The sequence below is a fragment of the Petaurus breviceps genome, unplaced genomic scaffold, assembly GCF_028583685.1.
Source record: "Petaurus breviceps papuanus isolate PSGF00001 unplaced genomic scaffold, PetGlider_PUasm1.0 400, whole genome shotgun sequence".
NCBI lineage: Eukaryota > Metazoa > Chordata > Mammalia > Diprotodontia > Petauridae > Petaurus > Petaurus breviceps.
In genome coordinates, this window is record NW_027186316.1 from 3,113,266 (window position 1) to 3,137,754 (window position 24,489).

General features: G+C 47.5%; 1 protein-coding gene across 2 annotated transcripts in view; it reads right to left on the minus strand.

Annotated features, from left to right (window-relative positions):
• Window positions 1-8,424: 8,424 nt before the first annotated feature.
• Window positions 8,425-24,489, minus strand: part of OPHN1 (oligophrenin 1) — a 278,254-nt gene continuing 262,189 nt past the window's right edge. Inside the window, exons 20-25 of one of the 2 annotated variants that reach the window (XM_069100408.1) lie at window positions 23,192-23,503; window positions 17,710-17,757; window positions 14,183-14,348; window positions 12,760-12,810; window positions 11,261-11,311; window positions 8,425-9,899 (exon numbers count right to left, since the gene is read on the minus strand). In XM_069100408.1, the coding sequence (XP_068956509.1) occupies window positions 11,269-11,311; window positions 12,760-12,810; window positions 14,183-14,348; window positions 17,710-17,757; window positions 23,192-23,503 (620 nt within the window). In that variant the 3' untranslated portion in view covers window positions 8,425-9,899; window positions 11,261-11,268. The remainder of the gene's footprint in view (window positions 9,900-11,260; window positions 11,312-12,759; window positions 12,811-14,182; window positions 14,349-17,709; window positions 17,758-23,191; window positions 23,504-24,489) is intronic. The other variant, XM_069100409.1, reaches the window with a different exon arrangement.

Sequence of the window (24,489 nt, forward strand, 5' to 3'; positions counted from 1 at the left end):
TTTGTTACTAATATCATTGTCAGGCATTTATTAAGAACTTAGGGTATTCCAGGCATTATGCAAAGCATTGAGACTGCAAAGAAAGGCAAAAGCATTCACATTCTAATGGGGAAAAGCAAATATCATGAAAACAACTATGTATATCCAAGATATATACAATGTAAGTGAGGGATCATCTCTGAGGGAAGGTACTAGTGGTGAGTAGACTGGGAAAGGCCTCTTCCAGAAACTGGAATTTGACTAGAGTTTTGCTTTTTTTTTGGAGAGGGGAAGGTAGGGCAATTGGAGTTGTGACTTGCCCAAGGTCACATGGCTAGTTTTGTGTTATGTCTGAGGTCGGATTTGAACTCAGGTCCTCCCAACTCCAGGGCCAGTGCTCTATTCACTGCACCACTTAGCTGCCCCTTGACTAGAGTTTTTAAGGAAGCAGAGGCAAGGAAGGAGAGCATTCCAGACATGGCCAGTGCAAAGACATGGAGATGGGAGATGGTGTGCCCTGTGTTAGGAACAGCAAAAACACCAGTGACACTGGGTTATTATGCTTATAGTGTGTCTAGATGTGGCTTGAAGGAAGTCATGAGTTAACTCGAGGTAGGCATTAGTTTAGGGTTTTTTTTAAATTTCGTTGGGTTCCTGATGGCTGAGGGGGTGTCAAATATGAGGGCCACAACATTCCCAAGTGCAGCCTGAACCACACAAGAATAATGTAATTGGGGAATATGTAACAAAATAAATAAAAATACAACAGAACATCATAATGTTAATATGTGGTTTTCTAAGTCAATATGCATTCAACAGGTATCTTTATATTTGGTTTAGTGAACCCTGTTTCTACTTGAGTTTGACACCAATATCCTAGACCATGGAGACAACTGGGGTTATCTTCTGTTTTGAGGCTTGAGAGGTCATGAGGATCAGAGGAAATGTCAAGTCCTCCATCTTGTTGGTCACATGACCTATATAATTTCATGAGGTGTGGTTTTCTTTTTTAAACTTTGTATGATGTATCCATTTCTTGATTTTGTGGCTTCAGCTATAGTTATTCCATACCTGTCTCAATTCCTTTGTGTGAAGTTTTTTGCATTGCTGAGGATTGTGGGAAAACAACTATTTGGCAATCGTTTCTGTCCTTTCATTTATATAGCTAGATAGGCCAGAGAGTCTGAGAGATAGCTTGGTGAAATGGATAGAAGACCAACTTTGTAATCATGAATGTCTAGGGTCAGCTACTTCTTAGCTCTATGACCCTGGGCAAGTTATTTAATCTCTCAGTACTGTAGGCAAAAGGGCAGCTAGGTAGTTCAGTGGGTAGAGGTCTAAAGTTAGGACGATCTGAGTTCAAATCCCATCCCAGGCACTTACTATGTGACCCTGACCAAGTCACTGCACCCTTTTTGCCTCAGCTTCCTCATCTGTAAAGGAAAATGGCAAACCACTCCAATATCTTTGCCAAGAAAACCCCAAATGGGGTCACAAAGAGTCGAACACGACCAAAAGGAAAGTTTAGGCCAACTCTCTTAAAACTAGATGAACTGGAGGAGTTGCTGGCTCAGTGATGACTTTTTGGCCCTAGAGTTCCCCACCATGGTGAAGTCATAGGTCAAGACCCTCATCTAACTCTGACCCCCAAATCAGAACCTACTTAAATCAAAGCTCGTTTCTGAGTTTGGAATACTGAGGCAGCACATCATAGAGGATGAATCGCTGAGCCTGGAATCAGGAAAGACCTTAATTCTAATACTCCTTCCTTGCTAGCTGTGTGATCCTGGGCAAGTCAACCTATCTTTTTGAGATGGCTCTTCACCTCCAAAATGGGAATAAAAATAGTAGCCATAATACTCTCTCTCATGGAATTGTGAGGATGCGATGAAATCAAGTTTAAAATGCATTTTGCAAACCTAAAAATCACTTATAGCATAGGCTCTTAGGTCTAGAGCTGGCAGAACCCTTAGAGGCCAGCTAGTCCAATTTCCCCCCCTCATTTTACAAAGGAGGAAACTGAGGCCTAGAGAGGGAAAGGGACTTGGCCAAGGTCACACATAAGATCCTAGGCCTAGAGCTGGAAGGGACTTCAGAGACCATTGAGTCCAGTCCCTTTGTTTTACAGAGGGGGAAACTGAGGCCCAGGGAGGGGAAGGGACATGTCCAAGGTCACAAATTAGAGCCCCTAGATCTGCAACTGGAAAGGATCTCATAGACCATTGAGCCTAATCCTTCATTTTATAGAGGGTGAAACTGAGGCCTGGGGGGGGGGGGAAGGGACTTACCCAAGGTCATGTAGTAAATATCAGAAGTGGAATGTGAGGGGCAGCTAGGTGGTGCAGTGAATAGAGCACCAGTCCTGGAGTCAGGGAGACCTGAGTTCAAATTTGACTTCAGATACTTAACACTTACTAGCTGTGACCTTGGGCAAGTCACTTAACCCAATTGCCCTGCCTCCCCCCCCCCAAAAAAAAAAGAAAAAAGAGGAATGTGAACCCATGCAAAAACCTGGAGTTAATGCTCTTTCCATCACACCATGTTCCCCTCCCTCCACCGCCATACATGTCAGCTAGATGTGGTTCAGCTTCCTCCAATGCTGTGTACTGTTCTGGGCAGCCAGGAGCCAAGCAGGAAAAGGAATGGAGCTGGCCCCACCTGAAGGCTCACTGCTGCAGAGGGCTCACTGCCCAATGACTCCCTATTTGGGCTCTCAGTGTGGTCTCACCCCCAGTACAGCTGATGGTTCAATTTGACAGGTGGAGGGCCTCAGGCCTCTGCTTGACCTTGTGCCATTTTATGGCTTTACCAATGAGTTAGATAAAGGAATAGATGGTGGACTCATCAAGTGGGCAGATAGCCCGAGGCTGTGAAGGCCCTGGAACACAAGAGGTAATGTAATTGGGATCCAAAGGGATCTTGACTCAGGGGGAGCTGTAGTTGAATCCTCAAGGAGTTCTCAAGGATTACTCTTGCTCTGTTGGGCCCCAGAAGGCCAAGAGGAGGGAAGGTGCTGAGAGACCACTTTGGGCTTCAGGCAGGACAAACTTGCTGATGGTTATTCAGGTATCTCAAGGAGGGGTTAGGGCTGTGGGGGAAGGGAGGGGAAGAGTTCCCTTGCCTTGAAGGTCTCCAAGAAGAGACCAAGCCCAAGGGACCTCATCTTGAGTATGTCATCTATAGTGAAGTTTCCTTTAGTCTATGGATTGGACTAGATGGCCATGGTCACATTTTCCAATTGTCTGATTCTGTGGTCTGTCAGCAAAGGTAGACTTGATCTCCAGTTGCCAAGGTTATCCGCCCCTCCACTTGCGCTCCCAATGAAGGAGTGAAATTTTGAGCAAATTTTCAATCTGTTTTCACCATTCAGTCAACTAAGCTGGTCCTTACCACATGGAGTTTGGTTCCTAGGCCCTGAAGGTTCTAATCCAGGGGTGGAGAACCTGCAGTGGCCTCAAGGCCACATGTGGCCCTCTAGGTCCTCAAGAGTGGCCCTTTGAATCCAAACTTCATAGAACGAATGCCTTCTAGGTCCTCGAGAACAGCCCTTTGACTGAACCCAAACCTCAGAACAGATCCCCTCTAGGTCCTCAAGGTCGGCCCTTTGAATACAAACTTCACAGAACAGATCCCCTTTAGGTCCTCAAGGGCAGCCCTTTGACTGAATCCCAACTTCACAGAACAAATCCCCTTTTTGTTTTGTTAAACTTGAACTCCACCAAAAGGCCAAACCCAAGGACCTAGAAGTCCACATGTGGCCTCCAGGCAGCAGGTTCCCCACCCCTATCTAGGGCCTCTGAGACCTGTTTCTCTCTGATTTCATTAGGTCATCTATGGAGGAAGAGACCAAGATGTGTTTTTAATCAACTGCTGTGATAGCAAGCAGCTGGCCCCACTTCAAGGCAGAGGAAGAGCGTCTCGCCATATAGTTGGCATACTTTACAGGGCTGGACCCTGCTGTTTCCATCTCATCCTTCTCGCATATACATATGCTTCAGAAAGGGAACTTTTTAGCATTTTATTAACGTCCTTGTGTTAAGTGATTTTTCCCCCATGAAATAAATGCTTTGATTCATCGAGAACATTTAATTTTCTTGTTTCTGTCTATATTTTTGTTTCTGAAATCATCGCCAGGCTTTCTCATATGTCAAGGCTAGTCCTCTGCAGATAATTTCAGAGGAATGGAGGTGATCACTTTTTTTAGAAGTGTTTTTTTTCTCAGTGCTCCCTCCCACCCTTCATTTGTCTTCCCACACTTTGTTCTCAAAATGACCAAAATTGAGATGTGTTGAAAGGAGGGCTGGAGCATGCTGGGGCCAGCTCAAACCTGTCCCAAAGAGTTGATCATTAAATTCCTATTGTGAGCATCTACACTTTAGAACTTACATTTGTAGCAAATGCTACACATGATTAGGGCTTAATTTATTATTTTGTTGATTGTTTAGGCTTAAGAAAATGATGGAGAAAATGTTAATGCAAATGAAACTGGGAAGTATATCATGAATTGTTACCAACCCTCTCCAGAAAGCTGGTTGTTGTACTATCACACTCCTGGAGGAAGGATATACCTTCCCACAAGATAGGAAAAGTTCAAAAGGCCCTGTGGGGCCCAGTTTGATTACAGAAACAGATCGGGACTTTTGACCCTTGGTGACCATCATGTCCTTTACTAGTAAGTTTAATGAAATCATTGTTTCTTTCTCTCCTCATTTTTAACATCCACACTCATTTCTCTCCAGAATTTTCATTTGCTCGTGTTTATAGGATTTTAGGGGGGCAGTGGATCCCTGAAGTCAACTAGGACAAGTCCCATTTTCTAGAAGGGAAAAGTGAGGGTCAGAAAGGAGGGACTTGAGCAGGGTCACATAAGTAGGAGTAGGGGATTTGAACTTGGCTATTCGGATTCTTAAAACTGCTGCTCTTCCTGGCACTCCATTATACTATGATACTTCGGTAGGTAGCCAAGAGTGCCATCTTCATATATGTTCAGGTTTGACATGATGTCCAAGGGATCATGGGAGCTGGAAGGGCCCTCAGAGGCCATCCATCTGCTCTTTAATTTCCTTATTTTACAAAGAAGGAAACTGAGGCCAAGGGAGGAACCTACATCTAAAGCTGGAAGGGCCCTCAGAGGTCAGCTAGTTCAATTCCCTCATTTTACAGAGGAGAAAACTGAGGCCCCCAAAAAGACACATATCGAAGGTAATACATAGGAGAATACAGACTATGAGGGGACCTCATGGTCATCCAATCCAACCCCTCTTTCTACAGATGGGGAAACTGGAGACCAAGTAGCTAAGTGACTTCTATATAAGGACACACAGGGAATAAACACCCAAATCAGGATTTGAAACCAGGCCTCTGATTCCAGCTCAGTTGCTCTTCCCCCTGCACCAGAAATGATCTTGTCAATCTCTGGCTAAAACATAGGAGTGGAGGTTTGGAGATTAGCTATCCCATGGCCCTTGACCTGCATGAATATCTCAGGCTTTTGCCCCAGGCCCTTTGCATCCAGGGCCCTAAAGCACTGTTTCTCAAGGCAGGGGAAGACACTAAGGAGAGGACGTTCTCTAACACCAACAAAATACATACATTTTCCTTTTGTTCTATTCAACAAACATTTATTAAAGCACCTACTATGTATCAGCCACAGTGCTAGGCACTATGGACACAAAGACAAAAATGAGACAATCCCTGCCCTCAGGGAGCTTACATTCTACTTGCTTGTCAAAAAGCAAAGGCTTCATTTTCAAAAGTGAGCTAGGACAGTCTTTAAGCAAGAGTTCTATGTGGTTAAAGTGAAGGCAGTAGGGAATGGGTGAGGGGTGGGGATGGGGAGGTTGGAGTGTGGGCAGCCCAGTTTCCCAATATCCCGTAGCCCCACAATGATTGCTTGGGCTGTGAAGAATCTGCAGCCTTAGCCCTTTAGGGATAGGAGTGGGGATGGGGGATTGAGTGAGAAGAGAAAGTTAGTGGTTGGCACAGAGGCTGCCCTAAAGAATGCCGCCTGTTGCTGCAAGATGCTCAGATCGCTTTGTATAATTGTCCATTAAAGGTACCTCAGGTTGGCTGACCTAGGCCCCTTGGTTGATTGTGTGACATCCAAAGATGCTCACGTCCCCCTCCTTCCCTTCCCTTTGAGCCCCACCTTGCCCCTTCTCTGAAGTCCTTTGGAAGACAGAAGGTCTGACCCAATTCCTTCCTGTTAGATAAAGGCCATTCCCCACTGGTGATCCTGTCCAAGCCACTGCTTAGTGGTGTGGGTGGTCAGCATTAGGCCCCAAATATCTCCCTTGATAGAAGCAGAAACAGAGTTGTAAAGAGGGAAAATGACTTGCCCAGGACCACACGCCAAAGCCAAGTATCCTGCCACTACACCGCACTCCTCTCTAAAGAATCTCAGTGAGTGAGTGACCATCAGACTTCATGGATTCCCTGGCCTCCACATGCACAGATAGCTTTGGTGGGGATGCAAGGAACAGTTCTATTGAGAGGTTAGTGAAGGAACTGGGACTGTTCAACCTGGAGAAGAGAAGATTTAACTGTAACACTGTGTGTCTTCCAAGTATGTGAAGGGCAGTCCCAAACAGCAGAACTAGGAGCAGAGGGGGCAGATTTTTAGCTCGATGCCTGGAAAAACTTCCTACCAATGACAGACAGGGATTGGAACTGGATCCATATCTGGACTGGCATAGGGAATTCCCGGATGAGGAAACTCCTTCTACCAATGCATCTAGCCCCTTCTCTGCAATGGAGAGTCTTACAGAGTTGCCTGGTACACTGAGAAATGCAGTGACCTAACCAGGGTCACAGAGCAGGATCTGAACCCCGCTCTTCCTGACCCCAAGACCATCATGCCTTGTGGTTTCTGATCTGACAATGAGAGCTGTCCAAAAGTGGACCAGGCAGGCTATGGATTTAGCAAATCCCACTCTCCCCTCTTGCTGTGCAGGAGAAGGGTTCAAGGGGAGGCTGGAGAAGCAATGTGGGATCCCAGAGCTGGCAGAGCCACCCTGAGGCCACCTAAAGGAGGAAACTGAGGTCCAGGGAGGGAAGTGACTTAGCCTAGGTCACACCTAGGATCCCAGAGCTAGAGCTGAGACTTGAGAGGCCACCTAGTGCTACCCTCTCATTTTACAGAAGAGGAAACTGAGGCCCAGAGACGGAAGTGACTTGCCCAAGGTAACCCAGGTAGTATCAGAGATACAATTTAAGGCCAAATCCTCTGATCCCAGGGGCCAGGGCTCTTTCTGCCTCTGAGGCTGTGGTAGAGAAGAATCCCAGTCACACATGGGCTGGGCCAGTTGGCCCCCGAAGTTCCTTCCAACTCGACTCCCTGAGCCCTAGGCTGGACTCTAAGTTTCTAACTGGATCTCATTTTGGGGCTCTCAGAAGCCCCAATTAGGCCATTGCCTACTGAATAATGGAGTGGCTCAATCAACTTTCATGTGCCCCAGAGTCTAAATCATTTCTTCAAGTCTCATGAAGGGACCTTACAGGCCATGGAGTCCAACTCCCTCATTTTACAGCTGAGGAAACTAAGGCTTCAAAAGCAGAGATAAAGGGACTTGTTCAAGGCCACACAGCTAATAAGTATCGGAGGCAGGCCTTGAACTTGGGTCTTCTGACTCCAGGTCCAGAGCTCTATTCTGTCATCATCTACCCACACTCCCAAGATCTTGAATGTTTGGACCATGTATGTGCTGAACTCCCCAATAACCTAGGGTGAGAAGGTTTTCTTGGTTATGACAATAAAATCCCCAGTACTACTGGGTTGGCAGCACTGAGGTTCCCAGAAGGACCACACCCACATACCTGTCTGTGGCGTGCTGCCCCCTGAGCACCACTACCCATTTCTGCTGGCTAGATGAAAGGCAAAAAAAGGCCAGCCCTGAGCTTGACGCGTAGTTGGCAGGGTCTGCTGACACCCCCGAGGACAAGGTAGGCCAAAGTACCAAAGAGAGTGGCCCAAGCAGACGGCTCTGCTCGGCAGCTTTCCTGGGCCGGAGAGGAGATGGGGGAGGAGAGAGAGGCAGGATGTGAAATGTTTACTCCCCAGAACTCGAACCCACCATGTTAATTTGCCTTCAGTTGCAGGATCACAGCCTATGAAGGGTCCTCTCCAGAGAGGAGGGATTTCACAAAGAGCTAAGAAAGAAGGGCCGATGCCCAGAAGCCACGCATACACAGGGCAGGAACTCTAAGTTAGGTGTGAACAAGATTAGGTTGAGGAACAGGTTAAGGATTAGTAAGAAAGGTGCCAAATGGAAATTAGGTGTTCAGTTGGAAGGGTTTCATGTAGTATCCAATCTACGGGACCCCTGGGCTCAGGGCAAAGCTAACGTTTGAAGTTTGAAAACTGGCTACATTTTAAGGCCTGGCTAAGGTCTATAGACTAAGAACCCCTGCCAGATGGGGGGAAAGATTCTCCACATTACAAGAGGGTTTCTTTTTTTTCTAGGGAGATTTCCTGTAGGGTTTGGGCTCAACCTGGAGTTGGTGAAACTTAAGGGGCTTTGAAAAAATATTTTGCTTAACAAAGTTCCAATGAATGGGCTTCTTTTTTAAACCTTTACATGGAAATATGTGATTCTGCAAAGGTGTTCCTAGGTTTCACCATGCTGCCAAAGGGAGCCAGGTCACAGAGAGAAGGTATTGGGGATGGAAATGGGACACCCGAGGCAGAAGCCTGGATTGGACATTGGAAATCAGGAAACCCTGATTTGGACTAGATATTGAAAATGGGGTACCCAAGGCAGCAGCCTGGATTGGACATTGGAAATCGGAAGCCCGAGGCAGTGGCCTTGATTGGACATTGGAAACTGAGAGTCCTAGGCCTGGATTAGGCATAGGAAATCGGGAGCCCAAAACTTGGATTAGGTCTGGATTCAACATTGGAAATTGGTCACGACAACTGTTTGTATCACGACTGCTCCCTTAACCTACCATCCATCCCAAGAACCCAGTCCCTCCAGAAGAGGTACAGGCAGAAGGAATTCTTTTAGAAATATTTTCAAATTCTATTTCTCTTATTTGTTCTGGGAAGAAGCTGTCAAGATGAAAACAGAATGAGACTTAATCAAACAAGGCTGGGCTTCAAAAGCAGAATGTTTGCTTGGTAAGTTTTGTGTTGTTTTTGTTTGCAATTGTTTCCAAAACACTCATGCAAGAAAGCTGGCAGAGAACTGAGAGAGAGAGAGAGAGAGAGAAAGAGAGAGAGAGAGAGAGAGAGAGAGAGAGAGAGAGAGACAGATAGAGGAGGCGGGATGGAGGGAGAGAGGGAGAGAGAGCGAGAGAAAGGGAGCGCCCAGGGTGTGCTCGGCCCCTCTTGTCAGGAGGTCTGACACCAGCCATGCCCTTGGCTGCCACCTTGAAAATGCAGAAAACAGCCCGTGGAAGGTTCCCTCTACAGGGCAGATGTCCAGACACATGCAACTGTCTATTATGCCAGGGCTTTCACCAAACTGCCTGGGAAAAGGAACGGATTTGAGTGATAAAGGCCCAAGAGTTGGGGCATCTGTTCCAACTCCATTGGAACTGGGCAGCCCTCAAAGGCAGGATTCCCAGGGGCTTAGAGGCTAGAGAGAAGTCCGGTCCTGGGCACCCTGACTGCCTGCAATGGCTCAGAGTCTAACTGAAAGGAGGTGGCTCTTTTTCCTGCTCCAGGGGCAGGAGCCCAAATGTTCACAACCTATTTGGGACGTTAGCAGGCTCTCTTTCCATGGGGCTCAAGACAGGAGGCAAAGGAAAAATAAGACACGTCCAGAGAGTCCCCCTAATTCTACAGTTTCCTGGACTCTGCATAGCCAGGTTCCAGCAGGGAGCTGCCTTTCAGCCCAGGGGTCCTGAGCACACAAGAGTTTAGAGGAGGCCCTTTCAGAAGTGTAGAGTCATCTGGGACCGGCCAGGATTCCTAAAAACTGGAAGAGAAAGAAGCTGACATAAGGACATGTGTCCTCAGAAGAAAAGGATTTGTTCTGTCAAACTTGGATTCACTCAAAAGGCTGCAGCCAAGGACTTAGAGGGACACGTGGCATCGAGACTGCTGATGCCCAGGGCTTGGTATGGATGCATAAAGGCCAACTCCAGGCAGACTCAGTCACTTTATGGGACCGGAGGGGTGAATTGTTTTAGGTCATATGCTAAGATCTTAAATCTCAAGCTGGAAGAACCCTCAGACACCAGCTAGTCTAACCCCCTCAATTTACAGAGGAGGAAACTGAGGCCCAGGGAGGGGAAGGGACTTGGCCAAGGTCACAAATAAGAGCCTACATCTGGAGCTTGAAGGGACCTCATAGACCATGGAGCTTACTCCCTCATTTTATAGATGGAGAAACTGAGGCCCAGGGAGGGGAAGGGACTTGGCCAAGATCACACAGGTTGCAACATGTAACACATGTTACAAGCAATTTGATGGTCATGTAGACAGGATTCCTATTCAAAGGACACTAATTTACCAGTCACATGGGACTCTTCAGGAGGAATGTAGAAATATCCCAATGGGACCTATTTGAGAATTCTATGACTGCAGATGCTGGGGCAAATACTCCTTAGTGGCACATGCAGAGAAAGGAATGATGGCAGACTCCTTCTAAGAGTCCCCATGTTAGAGGACAAGCCCTGCCAACTCATTGCTATGGGTTGTTTATAGCAAACTTCTGGCCCTAAATAGCAGGTACTTGCTTCCCAGCTCTCAGTCTGTCTAGTTCTCAAGCCCCCTTCTCCTGTCTTCCTCTTGGAGCCTGGCAGTGAGCCAGGGCTCAAGACTGGGGGTTGGGGGGTAAGTGATCTCAAGGCCTGATCATCCCTGCCAAGGCCTGTGCTGGCTGGCGTTCAGGAACTGGCCTAGCTAAGGTCAAGGAGGATCCCTGCTGGAAGGGTGGCCATGTTCAGCCATAGACTCTCAGGAAGGCCATGGAGTCATTTGACTCTGCATCAGTCAGAGAATCTTGGGATTTGAGAGTTAGAAGGTCCTCCTGCAGCCACTGAGTCCAATGCAGACTTCCATGAATGGAATGCTACTCTGACATGCCCTACAAGTGATCTGCTTGGAGGCCCTAATGCTATCACCGATCCCTCAAGTTCCAATCCTGGAGAAAGGGCAGATTGGAAAGAGCCTTCCTCGACTGTTCTCCCCAAGACTGATTCCAGAGGGGACAGGACTCGGGGCACGGCTTCTTCCTTTGGATCCACTGTGTATCATGGCCCACTTGACTAGTCTAGGAAGACAGACCTGAGCTAGCTAAGGTTCTGGAGTCAGAGATATGCTCCATATACATACCTTGGGCCTCAACTCTCATCCCCAGCGAGTCTTCCTTGTGGAGATGAGGAACTGTGTGGAAAGGAGAAGCAAAATCTCAATGGTTAAGATCCCAGAATGTCCGGAGTGGAGATGGAAAGGAGGAGAATACAGGATTTTGCTGAGGCTGCTCTCCTGGCCCACTGGGAAGGTCCACAGTGAAGACTAGGGGAGAACAGGGTAGCCATTGTCCTCTGATTCCTCCTTTAAGATTTCCATCTGAACCTGCTCTGTGGGTCCCTAGGTTAGGAAAGCTGTATAGGGAGGGCAAGCACAAGTTTGATCTTGGAAAAGAAGATGGCCTTGGTACTCTTCCCATCCTCCAGAGTCATGCTGGGGAATCATGAAAAGGGACATTGGAGAGGAGTGAGGAGAGACTCGGATAACTTGGGGAGTCTGGTTTGGACCCAACAGGAAGCAGCCCAAAGAGAAGAATCAAGGAGAGCCGAGGCACAATCATTTCCCAGTCACTGAATATTGTGGCAAAGTGGCTACTTGGGTGAGAGAGACTTGGAGAGGCAACTGGGGCTCACGACTCAGTGGGGATAGGTGTTGTCTGAGAGACCACAGTATGCCCCCACAGCACGGTGGAGGGAGCGCAGTAACCCCCTTATGGCAGAAGATTTGCTTAACTCCAGTCAATCCTTCTTGGGTGAAGTCGGGGGACTGATCTGGGAAGTCATGCTCATTCTAGGCAGGCCCCAGAAGGGAGTCACCAGGGTAGCAGGTACAGAGCCAGCCTGGCCCCTCCATGAATCCTTTGCCCAGGGGATGGGGCTCCAGGGTCTGGACTCTTCAGCCCACATCACTTCTTGGACAGGCTGCTTTGGCTGCCTAGAAACTCACTTAGCTCTGCTGAGGCTGCAAGCCCTAGGAGGCCCTCTTTTCTACCCCCTTGATTCTTTCCATTGATAGTATACAAGCCCTCAAGTGGATGGAAGAACTGAAGATCTCGCTTCCTAGGGCAGAGAGCTTTCCAGGACCTGTAGGGCTCTCTGTAAGGTGACTGTGTGAGTCAATAAATACTTCCTAGATCATAGGCTCATAGAGCTGAGGTTGGAAGGGCCCTCAGAGGCCATCTGGTCCAACCTCTTCATTTTCTAGAGGAGGAAACTGAGGCCCAGAGAGAAGAGGGTCACACACAGAAGACCGGACCTAGAAATGGAAGGGCCCTCAGAGGCTTAGTCCAACCCCCTCCTTTTACAGAGGAGGAAACTGAGGCCCAGAGAGAGAAGGGACTGGCCTAAGGTCACATGCTGGGGCTGGAAGGGCCCTCAGAGGCCACCAAGTGCACCCCCTCATTTTACAGAGGAGGGAACTGAAGCATAGCAGGAAAATTACTTATCTAAGGTAAACAGCCAGTATGTGTCTGAGCCAGTATTTGAAGCCAGTCTTCCTGACTCCGAGGCTGGTGCCCTCTCCACTATGGCACTGATGCCTCATTGGGAATGGTGTATAGGAGGGAAGCCTGTATTTCTTACCTTCCTGTCTTCCGAGAAGCTGTTTCAAAGAACCGGGTCCGGCAAGCCACCCTGCAGAGAGAAGCAGACCAAGGCCTGTTAAGTGGCTCTGGTACCATGGTGTCTTTGACCTCACAGGTTGCTCACACTAGGCCGTGGGTCGCTTGTACTCATCAAGAATCCAACAGCCATTAGCTGAGCTGTAGGAGGGCCCCTGAAGGTCCCAGAGCTTAGCCTTGCCTAGCAGCCATGCCTTCCGCAGAGGGAGCCTCAGTCAATAATAAACATTTATTAAACACTGACTACATGCCAGGAACTGTACCAAGCACTCCTATCTAGTCCAAAGCTGGGCCAAGTGGGAAGACCCAAGTCCCCTTGCTCCCCAGCAAAGCCTTTCCTAAACAGGACTGGAAGAAGACCCCAGTGGAGGGGGCCAAGTATTCTATCCCCCAGCTATAGATTCCAAAAGCACAGCTAGGCTCAAGTTCAGGTCGTCTAGCTCTAAATTCAGGGTGCTTTCCCCTTCACCACACTAGGTCTGGACCCCTGCACCAAATAAACAATGGTCATCAAGTCCCTGGCCAGAAAGCGCTTAAGAAAACTTGACCTGGATTGTAGATTGAACAAGGTAGGAGTAGCTCCATTTTCTTCTGGGAAAAGGCTGCCTGGGCTCTTGGGAAAAACCTCAGTCTCTAAGGAGCCCCAACAATTGGCTTCTGCTGGGACAAGGGACAGCTGGGGAGTTCTACGCCTCTGCGCCCTGCCCTCTCCAAGCCCCCATTTGCTCAAAGAGTCTGTAATCACTGCTGATTATATTTAAGCTTTTATTGGGGGAAAATATGGAAAGAATCCTTGATTTTGGTGCCAACATGAATCTTTTGTCATTTTATAAAAACACTTCACTAATTAGCCAAAAGGGAGGAGGGTTTTTATTTCTTCTTCCATTTCATGGGCCCTGCAAACAATGGGCTGGAAGAGAGGAAGGAAGTGCCCTGTGAATGGCCCCACTTCCGGCTGGAAAGGCCAGGCCAGCAGCTGCAGCAGCCTGACCCAGTTGCTAGGCCTCAGTCCTGCCCCAGCAACTGCTGCTCTTATTCCTTGGCTCTTGGCCTGGCCTCTGGAAGGCCTGCCAGACTCTGGCTCTGCTCCTCCACCAAGAGCCTCTCTGGAGAACTTTATTCCATTTGGTGGAATTAAATTACTTGAAAATCCAGTGCTAATAATAACAAAAATCAAAACATTTCAGAATCAAGAGAGCATGAAACCAGCTGGCCAAGCTCATCCTCCTAAAAGGGGTAAGGAGTGACTGGGAAAGATGGGGCTTGGATCGGGCCCTGACAGCCCCTGCACTGAGCCCCTGGCAGTTGGGCCTGGAGGCCGGGCCTCAGGCATGGGCACAATGTACACTGTGCTTTTGGTTTCCCCCAGTACTTTGGCTACATACACAGAGGCCATGGTTTCCTGGGTTCCTCCAGCCACAGGCTCTGGCTTGGGCTCTGGCTTCTGGGGCATGATTGCCCGACAGGGAGGATCCGGGGGGCGCACTGGAGGCCGAGTTATTGCTGGCTTGTCTCCTGGGGAGCGTGCTTTATTGAAACTGTCATAGTCACCTGGGAATTGAGAAATACAAGTTATCAGGGGTTCAAAGGCAGCATGAGTTGGGGCCGAGGACAGTTAGTTAAAATCAATGTAGCTCATTGGGGAGCCCCACCCTTCTTGGGCTCCCATCTCCCCCTCCCTGTTCTTTGGAATGTCATTGTTCCATCTGCTCTTCTCCATTCTAACTTCCACCTCAGATACTGCAACAATCTCCAGGCCCATCTTGCCTCCAGCTTCCAGTTCATCCTACATACACTGCCAGTTATTTTTCTAATACACTCCCTCTGCACAAACACCATCAATAGCTCCCTAGTACAAATGTACTAAGGTCTAAACTCCTCAGTCCACTCAAGTCCTCCCATGATCTGGCCCCCAAACAACTTTCTAGCCTTGTACCTTGTACTCTAGCCAGGCCAGGTTCCTCACTGTGACAGGATGCCCTGGGATTACTCTAGTTCCTAAAGCTGAAGTCACATAAGCTCCTACCTGAAGGCTCGGGACCACTCCCTACCCCTCACCAAGATCTGGGACCAGGGGAAGGGGAAATCTCTGACAAATGTTTTGACAGCTGACTCAGCATAAAGACCTATTTGCTGCTGGTTTTGCTAAAACTTCCTATTTCTGTGACAATAAGGATAATCTTTTAAGAGAGAAGCTCAATGATCAGAGGTGAGATGAAGGAAGTAACTAGCCCAGGGTCACACGTCCAGCAAGGGCTGGACCCAAGGTCTCATATGCTCTTTCCTCTATCCCAGCTGCTTTCTGCTCTCGGTCCTTGGGCCCAAGCAGCTTCTCAGCTTGTGTCTGAGTTCAACTCACCCAATCTGCCTTATCCTGGCACACTCCCCTGGGAACTGTGCCCTGTGGCCCAGGGCTTCTGAGATGCGCCTCTCCAATTCATCCTCCACACCACTGCCAAACTGCTATTCCTAAAGCATACATCTGTCACACGGCCCCCTCTCCCTCAAGAAGCAACAAGGGCTCCCTAGTGTAGCAAATACAAACTCCACCATTCACAACTTAACTCCAGCTTGCCTTTCCCTGCTTGACACAGTACTTCCCTTCCTAGACTCAAGTTCTACCAAAATGGCCTCCTTCCCTCCATAATTTCTGTCCCTCTGTACATACCGTCCCCACACCAGGCATGCCCTCCCTCCTCTCTCAGCATCTCAAGTTTCTTTAAAAACTCAGCAGAAGCACAGGCATACAACCTAAGGCCTCTACCCTACCCCTAGAATCACCTTGGATTTTACTTTATAGACATCATGTATATATTTATACATGGACATGTTTCCCTACAAAAATGTAAGCTCACTGAGGGCAGGATTGTTTCAGTTCTGTCTTTGTATCTCTGGTGCCTGGTATACAGTAGGTACCTAATGCTTGCTGATGGGTTGCCATCTGCAAAGATACAGAGTTTAGACTGCAGATCTGCAGAGTACTTTGCAAACCCTCAAGCTCCCTGCCTCAATCTACACCAACTAAGTCACAAAACCACCCCCAGTGTTGGCCAGAAGGCCTCTGTTGAGGAGCCCAGTGTCCCTCCTGAGGCAGCCCTTTCCACCTTGGGAAAGAAAGCTTTTCCTGAGTCCAAGCTGAAACGTGCCCCTTGACAGAGGGACTCATTGTATCTGGTTCTGCCCTCCTAGGCCAAGCCCCTCCCATGACAATCCTTCAAATATCTGAAGTCAGCTCTGGGGTCTCCCCTAAGTCCTCAAAGCACTTTGTCAGCCTGGAGGCACCACAGAGCACTGGGCATAGAGTTCAAATCCAAACTCAAACATTTACTACTTGGGCAAATTTACCCTGGCCAAGTCACTTTACTGCTGACTGCCTCAGTTTCCTCATCTGTAAAATAGAGATACTAATAGTGCCTACCTCCCAAGGCTGTTGTGAGGATCAAATGAGGTATATGTCAAATGCTCTGCAAACTTTAATGTGCTATATAAATGAAGAGAGACGTGAACTTCATATGTGTTTTGTTGCACTGCTTTTGTTTGTGCAATAACTTTCTAATTTAATGTAATCAAAATTATCCATTTTGCATTTCATAATGCTAGCTCATATTTGGTCACAAATTCTTCCATTCTCCATAGATCTGGCAGGTAAGCTATTCCTTGCTCTCTTCGTTTGCTTATGGCATCATTCCTTATGTCTAAATCATATGCCCATTTTGACCTTATCTTGGCATATGGTGTGAGACACTAGTCTATGCCCAGTTTCTGCCATACTATTTTCCAGATTTCCCATCAGTTTTTGTCAAATAGTGCATTCTTATCCCAGAAGCTGGAGTCTTTGGATTTATTAAACATTAGATTACTATGGTAATTTCTGCTGTGTCTTGTGTACCTAGCCTATTCCATTGATCCACTGCTCAATTTCTTAGCCAGTACCAAATAGTTTTGATGATTGCCACTTTATAATATAGTTTTAGATCTGGTACAACTAGGCCACCTTCCTTTGCATTTTTTTCATTAATTCCTTTGATATTCTTGACCTTTTGTCCTTCCAGATGAATTCTGTTATGATTTTTTCTACCTCTATAAAATCATTTTTGGGCAGTTCCACTGGTATGGCCCATATGTGTTCTGACCAGGGCTGAGGATAACAGGGCCAATGCCTCTTGCATTGGACCCAACACATTCCTCTCAATGCCATCAGTGTCACACTTAAAGCTACTATATTGCCCCAATGGGACCTACTGTACTTACACTATCATTGAAGCCCCAAATCTCTTGATAAACTGTGATTTTGTCAATAGCCCCTCCACCTTATAGACATTCTATTTGTGCCTATTACATTTCATCTGCTTAGACTTGGGCCAACATGCCAGGTGGTTGAGACAGATGCTTTTTGATCTTGACCCTACCAGCCAATGTCATCCACAAGTTGGATGAGCTGCTGTCTGTGACTTCAGTCAAATCATTGAGAAAAACATTAAATATCACTGGGCCTGAGACCAATCCTTGGAGAACTTCACTAGAAGCCTACTTTCCTGTTGATACTGGGCCACTAAGTATTCTGAGCTTTCAATTAATTCCAAATCTACCTAACAGCACAATCATCTTGCCCTCTTCTCCTCAGATGGTCTACAAGGAGAGTAAGACTTGGCCAAATGTCTTGCTGAAATGAGACAAACTCCATGAGTGTATTTCCTTAGTGTATCACTATAGAAACTCTGAGGGAGGGAGAGAAAAAGGGGAGGGAGGGGAGAAAGGAAGGAAATAAATAAATCTCTTTCATAATCCGTCCTAGAATTTTGTCAGGAATCAGAGTCAACGTCTCGAATTTCTTTCTTGGTCATTTGGGCACTGAAACAAGACCAATAAATGTGTAGGCCAAGGGCTTGGGTTTGAATTCCAGCTCTCTTACTTGACTGGGTGATGATGAGTCTGTCATCTCTGGGCCTCAGTTTTCCCTCTGAAAAATGAAGTGTTGGAATCAGTGATCTCTAAAGTTGTTTACTAAAGCTCCAAGTGTTATCAGTCATCCCTGACAGGGCTGATTTGCAATGTTCAGACTTTTTAACTGAGAGTATGCCCAGTTTATGCAGACGGCACCCTGTTGGGTGAAATCAGATAGAAAATAGAACTTGTCGTTCCTCTGTCCTGGCGAGGCTCTTCCCTTATGCCTTTCTTTAATCCTATTCTCCAGGCCAACACTTACTTTTCCAACCTTCTTACTCAGGTGTTCTACTCTCCAGGTAAACTAGGTGATTTTCCCTTCCTTTAGCTCACCATTCCCTTTCCCACCTCTCGGTCTTTGTTCATACTGTTCCAATACTTAGGATGCCATCCCTTTTCCCACTCTCCCTCCTTACTTTTCAAGCCCATCCTTAAAAACCTAACTCAAGGGAGACCCAGTTGTTGGCAGGCCGTGGAAAGCTTTAAATGTCAAACAGAGTGGTTGTGTTTGTCATAGAGGTAATTGGTCCCAGAGCCACAGGAGTTTGTCAAAGAGGGAAGTGATGGAATCTGACCAGTGCTCTGAGAGTGACAGGGTTTCCCCTCCTCTCATTAGTCACTTGGGCATAAAAGGATGTGTGTGAAACTTGTGAGCCAGGGACTCGGGCCAGATAGTGCCCTGTGTGGGCTACAAAGGCAGGTGGACTACCTGAAATGAAAGGCAGGCCTAAGGCCCTTCCGTGGTTCCTAGAGGTTGCTGGGGGCCAAGCTTTTTGAGAGTTCCTAGTGTAGTACTTCCTGTCTCCTCTGGAGGTGGAGGGAGTCCAAGAGTCTCACTAGCTTAATGGCCTTGCTGGTTTGAGCAGGAGCAGGGCAGCAGCCAACAGGCCTACTGCCTCTACTAACTCATCAAGGCAGCTCTCAGAGCTCCTTCTACCTGGGTGGCTAATGCAGCTAAGTTTAGAGTGTTTAGGAGAAGATAAGCTCCTTCAATAATAGCTCATACTAACTGTCCATTAGCCACATTTCCTCATTTAGATTCATTATGTTTTAACAATCCACCATGGCTGGTTTTCATGCTTTCCCAGAGCAGACCACTGAATTGTTCCATGGGGACAATTAATTGCTAAGAGAGAGAGTAGGCTGAAGGTGTGGTTTCGTGAAGGGGGGGTGGGAGGAGGTCTGTGGTTAGAGGAAAGTAGAAGCTTCTGAAACACTGGGAGAGGCCACAAGAGTGAAGAGCTTTGCTCCAAGGCTGGGGAAGGAAGCATCACATCAGAGAAAGCCTTGTGTTCTAGTCCCCACTGTACCCCTTATTAGCTGTGCGACCTTGGCCAAGTTACTTAACTCCTCTGGGCCTTGCTCCTCATCCCACCGAAACATTACTATTCTAGGGTTAGAAGGGAGAATAACATCACTTCAGGATGGAGGAGACTGGTGTCCAGTGGCAAGAGAAAAAAGTGGACTATTGAGTTGAGGTTGCATTCACAGAATCAAAGGGCTGAGAATATGATTGGATTCTCAGAGGGATTAGAAACCATGTATAGTGTAACACTGTCATTTTACAGAGGAGGAAACAGAAGCCTGGCCAAAGTCAGACAGCCAGGAAGTGACAGAATTCCAATGCAAGCCCAGGGCCTGCCAATGCTTTCCACCTTCTGGCACTGACTTTTCCCCAAATCTAGGCTGAGGCCTACAGAAGATGCTGGGGAGGGTTCTTTAATATTCTGCAAGAACAGAGAAGTTTTGAGTCCCAGAAAGCTACAGTACAGACTTTCTGAAAAGAGATTTTCATCTCTTGGCTGAAGCCAAGTCGTTGGGAGAGAAGGAGGAATGATTGCTGTAATAGGGTTATTCTCACATCCTCACCATCTTTCAGTGCCGGCCTCAGTCCTTCCTTCTGCACTAACTCTCACCCACACTGGCTCGTCCTCCCCCTGCTTGTCTAGAGGAACAAAAATTGGGACACTACCGTGTTTCCCCGATAATAAGCCCTCCCCCGAAAATAAGCCCTATTGAGATTGCTACTGTAGTGAAGGTGATCCCCTGCGCTACATGCTACATTTCGGTACCCTCTGTATGCACTGTCCCCCCCCCCCTGAAACGCACGCCGCTCTCCGAGCTGCATCCAATCAGAGCTGCAGCAGTGAGCGCGTCATCCTGTTCTTCCCCAGTGATTTGCTTGCTGGCGCCATTGAGAGCAGTGCCGCGGAGGAGAGCTGAGGCAGGACAACATAAGCCCTCCCCTGAAAATAAGCCCTCTGGTGTTTTTCTTTCAAAAAAAAAAAAACTAATAAGACAGTGTCTTATTATCGGGGCAACACGGTAAGTTTTACTCGGCCACGGATGCTTTCCTCTTTTGAATATGAATGAAAAGCATTTGTTATGCGTGTATAAATGAGAGAATTTGATTATATGCACAATGGAAAGGCAATGTACCAAGAGGGAGGGATGACAGATAGTCTATCTTGGTATTCATACAACATGACAGAGGAAGGTCTCCAGAGTTGGGGAAATCCTCCATCAGGGGAAGCAGACAACATGTTGAGTGGTCCCTTAGAACTAAGTTTGAAACGTGGCTCTGCCACCCAGAGAGCTTAGGCAAATCACTTCCCATCCCTGGGCCTCAGCTTCCTTTACTGAAAAATGGAGAGGTTGGACTTGATGGCCTCCATCTAGTTCTTGGTCTAAGATCCTTGGAATAAATTCTGAGAAGGACGTACAGGATGAGAACAGAAGTAAGGAGGAAGTGTCCCCTTTTGGGGGAAGGAGCCACACCAACTAGGTCAAGAACTATCCAAGTACTGACTCACCCAGGCAGTAAAGACAAGAGCCACGACTGCCATGGCTGCCCAGCACAGCGCCAGTCATGATGTACTTGAATGTGCATTGACAACATAAAGCCTTTTTGCCTCAGATGTCAGACTGTCTGCAACCAGCACTGGGGAAGGTCATCCTTCTACAGATGAGGTTATGGAGGCCCTTGCATTAGAGGACTGCTTAGTCCTTAGAAGCCACCTACTCCCACAACCTCATCTTACAGATGAGGAAACTGAGATCTAAAGAAAGAAAGAGACTTGCCCCAAAACACATAAGTAGCAGGACCAGAACTAGAAGCAGGTCTCTTACCCCTTGGTGCAGGGGTTGTTCTCTAATACCACTTGGCTACAATCTCTTTAGACCTCAGTTTCCTCCTCTACAAAATGGAGGAGTAAACTCAATGGCCTCTTTTAGCTCTAGATTTCTGATCCTATTTGGGTCATCCTAGCCAAATCCCTTCCCCTCCCTGGGCCTCAGTTTCCTCCTTTGTAAATCAGAGGGTTGGACTAGATGGCCTCTGAGGGTCCTACCAGCTCCAAATGTGTGACCCTAGCATCTTAAGAAGGGAAGACAGAAAGGCATTATAAATCTGATGAAGAAAATGAGTTGAGTTTAGAAAGATCGATTAGAAGCAGGGAGAATTAAAACCATTCCCAGAAGCAATTCTCAGACACCAGAATTTTAGAGGAAGGAATCCAATTATGGAGTCCTTGGGCTAAAAGACAAGCAGTGTGGCACAATGGGAAGAGCAGTGGACTTGGTGTTGGAGAACCTGTACCTGAATACTAGATGAGCTCCCTTTCTAGCTGTGTGACATTGGACAAGTCACTTCTTCTCTGTGGTCTCAGTTTTCAGCTCAGGCAAATGAAAGGCTTGAACTCCGATCTCTAAGGTTCCCTCTAGCACTGAACTCTATGATCCTAAGTCATCTGAGCCCACTGAATACCATCTCCCGAATCCCATCCAAATCATGCTGGTGGGAAGGCATGGAGAAGTGGGTTGAGTGAGCTAACCCCCACCTCGTTCCTGGCTGGGCCACTTAGATGATTAATCGCCCAGCCTCAGTGAGCTCAATGTGAAGAGACAGGGGTCTTCATAGAAACTCCTCTTCAATGCTGATGAGGCCTTTTCATCCATCCATCCATCCCCCCAAAGCTAGCCATGGGGAGATAGGCTAAGGTGAAGGTATCCTAAGGCTGAGCTTTTTCATGACTGCAGCCAAAACATCACTTAGCTCCTTCCTCCACTTCACCTTGCCACTGAGAAAGCCTGGAGCACCCTGAATATTGCCAAGTGGTTGGAAATTCTAGGTGTCTTCCTAATGGCAGAGCCAGACTGTGCTGATGCAAAGGTCTTGAGTCTGTCTGGCTGAGAACAGGGCTCAGGAAGGAGGGTGGTGGAGGGGGTCAGCTCAATGCTGCTATTCACTTAGCCCCTTCTTTCACAGTTTATATGAAAGTACCCAGGGCCATCTGAGAAAGGAGAAGAGAAGGAAGAGCCCAGGACCACTTGTAATACGATAAACAAAGTCACTGGGGGGTCCATCAGTGTCAAACTGGCCTCATCTTCCTGCCCGCCTCTTAGCAAAACACACTCTTATTTCAGGGAGGAGGAATAGACATCCCTAACCCCCCTGCCCCCCACCACACAAAAGGCTTGTTAAGATGTTTGATCCTTTCTATCTTAACAAGAGAGAAGGATACAGTTACAAAGAATCCGGTTGGCAAGGCCTGTGCCATTTGTTTGTTAAGGCCAGGGGCAAAGCACACATTCCTGGCTTCTAGATACACACCCTAATACCTTCCAAAGGCCAAGATTTGCATGGTATAGGCAAACAACTGAATGAAGCACTTTGGGGCCAAAATAACTCATCCCATTAGTGACCACCATCTTGTACTTGGCTCTACTGGGCACTGGATGACAGACATGTAGCCTGTCCCTGAGCCTTCAATGGCCAGAGGGAGGCAGTACAGGTAAATTTTAGTTGTTGTTCAGTCATTTTCAGTCATATCTGACTCTTCATGACCCCAGCAGGTGTTTTCTTGGCAAAGATACTGGAGTAGTTTGCCATTTCCTTCTCCAGTTCATTTTCCAGATAAGGAACTGAGGTAAACAGGGTGAAGTGACTTGCCCAGGGTCACACAGCTAGGAAGTATCCAAGGTCAAATTTGAACTCAGGTCTTCCTGACTCCAGGCCCAGTGCTCCATCCAGTACAGCATCATCTAGCTGCCCAGGTTTTTAGTAGAGATACCATTTCTTAAGGTTATGCTGAGGGGGACCTTGAGCTTGGCTGGCCAGGGTCTTGAATCTGCCCTTCTACCATGCCTGTATAAATGTTAGGGTCCACCTCACATTTTCATAGAGACTGCAATATTTTCATTTTACAATGTCCTCAGAAACCCAAAGTCTTGCTGAACACAGCTCAGTTTTTCCCTTCATTCCATTAAGTTAGAAAACAGAGGGTTGAGAAGCCAAGCTTTCTTACTTTCCTTCCGAGTTTCAAATTTCACTAACCTCAGTGTAATCTTGGAGGCACATTCATGAAGCACAGGAAAGGCACTGGCTTGCCTCCATTCTGGATCATGAAATAGCCCCTAACCCCATTCCCACCCCAAAGTATTGTACTTACCTTCCCTGCTGTGAGCCAGAGGCCTGGGAGCTGGCCTTTTCACGTGAAGAGAGGGGACCCTAGCTGGTCCAGGGCCCATCATCAGACCATTGGCCACTTTGGTAGGGGGCTTGGGTCCTCCATCCTGCAGCCTGGACACCAGCTTGCCCACATCCACCTCTGGGCACGGCTCCAACTTGCCATCAGAACTGATCCTAATTGGGGATTTTCTCCCAGGCTCGGCATCCCCACTCCTCTGCACAGGCAACTTGTGGTGAGGCAGTGGTCTGGGACTTTCTGGGCTGTCAGTGATGGGGCCATTAAGAGTTTCATCTAAAAAAGGACAAAAAGTGAAATGGCAATCACTGTCAGGTCCACAGGCAACGGATAGTGTTACTGCCATTGGCATCCTTATGGAAAGATGCAGCTGCAATGCCTCAAATCAACACTAGCCGCAAAACCCAACGGTTCTCCCCCTGAGAGGTAACCATACTGATATACGGATGCATTCAGTCAAATAGGTTATAACAACATGCTTTTCACTGAGCTTCAAATCACTGTAGCTGCTGTTCAGAGAATGCATAATTGCGGAGGACCCAGTCACTTCCCCAACCTGGGCCTCAGTTTCCCTCTCTGTAAAATGGGGAGGTTGGACCTGGAGCTTCAATGGTTCCTTCATAATCACCAACATAACAAATTTAAGATGGTTTATTTAAGAGCTCATAATTCAAAGGTGTAATAACAGAAGCACCTATTTCTATAGAGTGAAAAGGGACTGCCCTGCCCCCTCCAACCCAGTGAGGTAGGGGGTAGGAGGGTTAGGATCTTTCCTTCCTCCCATCCTTCCTCCTCTCCTTCCTTCCATAGAGCCAGTCAATTCCAGAGCCAAGACCCAAGCCCAGGTCTCCTGACTGCAAACACTTCAAATAACTAAAACTTCATCATTTCTGGGTAGCAGGGCTGGACTGGGCCCTGCTACACAAATCAACTGATCAACAAACATTTATTAAGCATCTACTGTATGTTGGGCACTATGCTGGGTACTGAAGATAGATACAAAGACACAAAACAGGCCCTGCCATCAAGGAGCTTACATTCCATCAAGGGAGTCACCCCACAAATATACACTTAGAAATAAAACAGAAACAACATCAAGACACTTTAACTAGGGTAGAGGAAGTACTGACAGTTGGGGGAGGTTTTGTTGTCTCCCAAATCATTATCCAATGGCCAGTCTTGTGATAAGCCTCTCAGAACTGAGCTGACCTCTCCATGGGGCCATACATGAGGCCTTGCAAGCTTGGTGGGATCTACCAGAA